The 3,386-nt window shown below is 66.0% G+C and overlaps 1 protein-coding gene across 2 annotated transcripts in view; it reads left to right on the top strand.

Moving 5' to 3' along the window:
• Positions 1–3,386, top strand: part of GRAMD4 (GRAM domain containing 4) — an 86,357-nt gene that overhangs the window by 80,277 nt on the left and 2,694 nt on the right. For both annotated transcript variants that reach the window (XM_006164621.3, XM_006164620.3), the window contains exons 15-18: positions 243–387; positions 1,071–1,164; positions 2,120–2,204; positions 2,958–3,026. In XM_006164621.3, coding sequence (XP_006164683.1) covers positions 243–387; positions 1,071–1,164; positions 2,120–2,204; positions 2,958–3,026 — 393 coding nt within the window. The remainder of the gene's footprint in view (positions 1–242; positions 388–1,070; positions 1,165–2,119; positions 2,205–2,957; positions 3,027–3,386) is intronic.

The following is a 3,386-nucleotide window of genomic DNA, read 5'->3' as shown; positions in this document are numbered from 1 at the left end:
CTTGCTGATTGGCCTTTAAATGTCGCTCTGGCGCGTCCTCAGACCGTGTGTGCTGGGCTGCGGCTTGGCCGCCACATTCGGGTGGGGAGGTTGTGGGGACGCTGTGAGGGATTCCCCCACCTGAGCCCAGGAGAGTGGGGCCCCAGCCCTCGGGGCCGGGAGACCTGTCTCTGGTGTCACCGCGGGTGTGGGCAGGAGGCCGATGCCCGGTGGCGTGGTGACCGCGTGCGTGCCATTGGCAGTTGCAGACGGCCTCTTCACGCAGCTGCGTGTCCAGCGCGCCGGCGGGGCTGAGCAGGGACGAGGACGCTGGGCGCCTCCACAGCACCAAGAGGGGCAACTTCCACGAGATCTTCAACCTGACGGAGAACGAGCGTCCGCTGGCAGGTGCGTGTGCTGAGAGCCCCGCCCAGCCGAGCCCGGCCCTGAGGGGAGGCTGGCATGCGTGGCCTGCACAGGAGGGGCGGTTGGGCCCGAGCGAGACCGTGCGGGAGCCAGGGTCCCACCCACACGGCTCGGGCCGGCAAAGGAGAGGGGCCTGCCCTTCCTGCGCCGTGCTGCCATGGCCGGTGCTCAGAGGGGCCGCCCGAGGGAGGCCGGGAGTCTGTGGAGACCATGTGGGCATCAGAGCTGCAGCTGCCAGCCTGACGCCTGTCCCTATCCCCGGGAGTCCTGGCCCTCTTGGGGAACAGGAGGGCATCTAGGAAGAGGCGACTCAGGCCAGACCTCGGCTCGGCCTTCCAGAGTGGCCTCCTGTGGTGGCCCCTGCTGTGGCGGTCTGCTGCGTGCTGACCATGGCTGCACTGGAGGCCTGCCTGCAGGGGTGGGGTGCAGGAGCCTGGGCCGTGGGAGCCGCCAGCTGCGGTGGACTGTGCCCTTTGCCGTGTCCCACCTGCCACCATCCCTTTCACTGCGTCCTGGGTTGAAGAGGCTGTGACCCCCGTGGCGCCCACCGTCCGCTCACTGTGGACTCATGATGGTGGCACAGGGCGCCAGCATCCGAAGTCGGTGCCGACGGCGGGCCGGGGCGGGTGTTGTGGGGAAGGGTGCCAGCTCAGTCTTGCCCTCAGCCTGCGAGAACGGCTGGCGCTGCTGCCTGATAAACAGAGACCGGAAGATGCCCACGGACTACATCAGGAACGGCGTGCTGTATGTGACGGAAAAGTGAGTGAGGCCCAGGCCCGAGCCCAGCTCCGAGCTTGAAGGAGGCCCAGAGGCAACTCATGGGCTGGGATCAGGGTGTGCCCGGGCTCAGCAGGCAGGCGTTCCAGCGCCGGGCTCCTGCCTCCCGTGCTTCGGCCGCCTTGCTGACCAGCTCCAGGGGACCACATTGCTGCCACCCCTTGGGCCGTGGTGCTCGCACTGGGCAAGCTGGACACTGGACAGGGAGGCGAGGGGCTGAGGCTCCCGAGGAGGGGCCTGCTGGAGCCAGTCCAAGTCCCCATTGTTGGGGAGTGCGGTGGCCTGGAGGCGATGTTGTTGTTGGTTTTTTTTTTTTTTGGAGAGGTTTTCGCTTATAGGGCGCGTGCGCTTGCCAGACAGACAGAGAGAGACATAGAGACAGAAAGCGAGAAATCACCCCCCAGGGGGGATGGTCACGCCGCAATCCCTTCTCCTCCATTCTCCTCTCGGGATCTTGGGAACGCACGCACACGCACCCGGCATGAGTTCTAAGCCACCGGGTCTGGGACACGAACCGCGGTTGACTACGTGCGAGTCCAGCGACATAGCCATTACGCTAACTGCTGGTTCCCTGGAGGCGATGTAGAGTAGGACTGGGCCCTGCTTGTCCCCACTGCCCCCTCAGCTGCGGGAGGTGGGTGACAGGCCCAGGGGCGGAGTCTGTTCTCAGCTTGGGGCTGCCAACCACCCTGTGTCCACAGCCAAGGCCCCCTGCTTCCCTCTCGGCCCCCTGGCTGGAGGAGCTGGCCCAGGACAGCCCAGGCAGGCCTTTTGGGATCCCAGGGTCATAGCCTCATGGGACCAGAGCCTTGGACTTGGCTTGGCCCTGTATTGGGTGGGAGGGATGTCCCATGGGCTGGCAGCCCAGGGAAGCCCGTGCTTGCGAACCACGCTCGGCTGGGCTGCAGAGGGCGCCCGTGTGCTCCCTCCCGTCTAGTTACCTGTGCTTCGAGAGCTCCAAATCCGGGTCTTCCAAGAGAAACAAGGTCATCAAACTGCTGGATATCACCGACATCCAGAAGGTTGGTACGCCCCCGCGGCGTCAGCGCTGCCCCTGCGGGGCCTCCAGGCTGGCAGTGTCGGGTCTGGGACAGCACGGAGGGCAGGCTGTTGGGCTTCGGCAGAGCTGCTGGCACGGGCTGCCTTCCTGAAGAGCCCCGTCAGCCTCCTCAGCGTGGCATGGCCGCAGCCCGGCTCAACTTCTGCTCCCCACCTGCTGTGGCCCCCGTCATGCAGACAAGAGGAGAGCAGTGGGGTGCCCTGGGCCAGGCTGTGTGTCCTGGAGTAGAGGGGTGACAGCCGCAGGTCGGCTGTCTGAGCTGACTCACCCCAGTTCTCCCTGCCTGGTGTTCGAGACCCCTCTGAGAAAAGCCAGGCACCCTGAGCGCCTGGCCCGCTCATGGTGAGAGTGGAGGGTGCATCTGCCCCAGCACTTGCAGCCTGTTTCCACGCGTGCCATGTGGAACATGCCGTGGCCATGGGCACAGGTGGGCGCAGTGCCCCTCCTGCTGCTTGGCCCTAGTACTGGGCCTGAGCCCATTGCCTACATGCAGTGCCTAGGCCAGGCTGACCACGGGCCAGCCTGATCGGGGCGAGGATAGCTGTTTCCAGGCCCGACTCCCAGTCGCTGTCAGGAGGGGCCTGCCTGCAGCCTTGTTCCCTCATGGCGGGGCAGTCTGGGCCCTGTGGGCTTGACTCTGCTTGGCAGGGCAGTGCTAGGTCATGCGGAAGGCCAGGGCGAGGCCCGTGGTGATGGCAGCTCTGTTGTCTTTCAGTACAAGGTCCTATCTGTCCTTCCGGGCTCAGGCATGGGGATCGCCGTATCAACACCATCAACCCAAAAAGTAGGTGCCAGGCAGCTTCAAGGCCGGGGCCCAGGGCTTGGAGCCACAGACTCACTGGACTCTAGCTCAGGCATGGGGATCAGGATGCCCCACCCCTGGGAGAGGAGTGTGCTGGCTCTGGACACCAAATCCTTGTGGGGGGGGACCCCGGAGTCACAGGATAGCCAGGAGGGGTGGCCCCGGGGACGAACGCCACTTAAGTGACTTGGGGATGGGGGCCAGCGCGCCCAGGGCCCCTGTCCTGGCCTCGGCTTCTCCGTGGGCCTGGAGCCTGGCTTCTGGAGGGAGGCGGGTGTCCACTCTGCGCCAGACCCCGAGGGGCCCACCCTGGCCTGGGCATGCCCTGGGCCTCACCGACAC

Source organism: Tupaia chinensis, unplaced genomic scaffold (genome assembly GCF_000334495.1).
Source record: "Tupaia chinensis unplaced genomic scaffold, TupChi_1.0 Scaffold143651_1, whole genome shotgun sequence".
NCBI lineage: Eukaryota > Metazoa > Chordata > Mammalia > Scandentia > Tupaiidae > Tupaia > Tupaia belangeri.
Note: the sequence above shows the minus strand (reverse complement) of the source record. Positions and strands in the feature narration are given on the sequence as shown.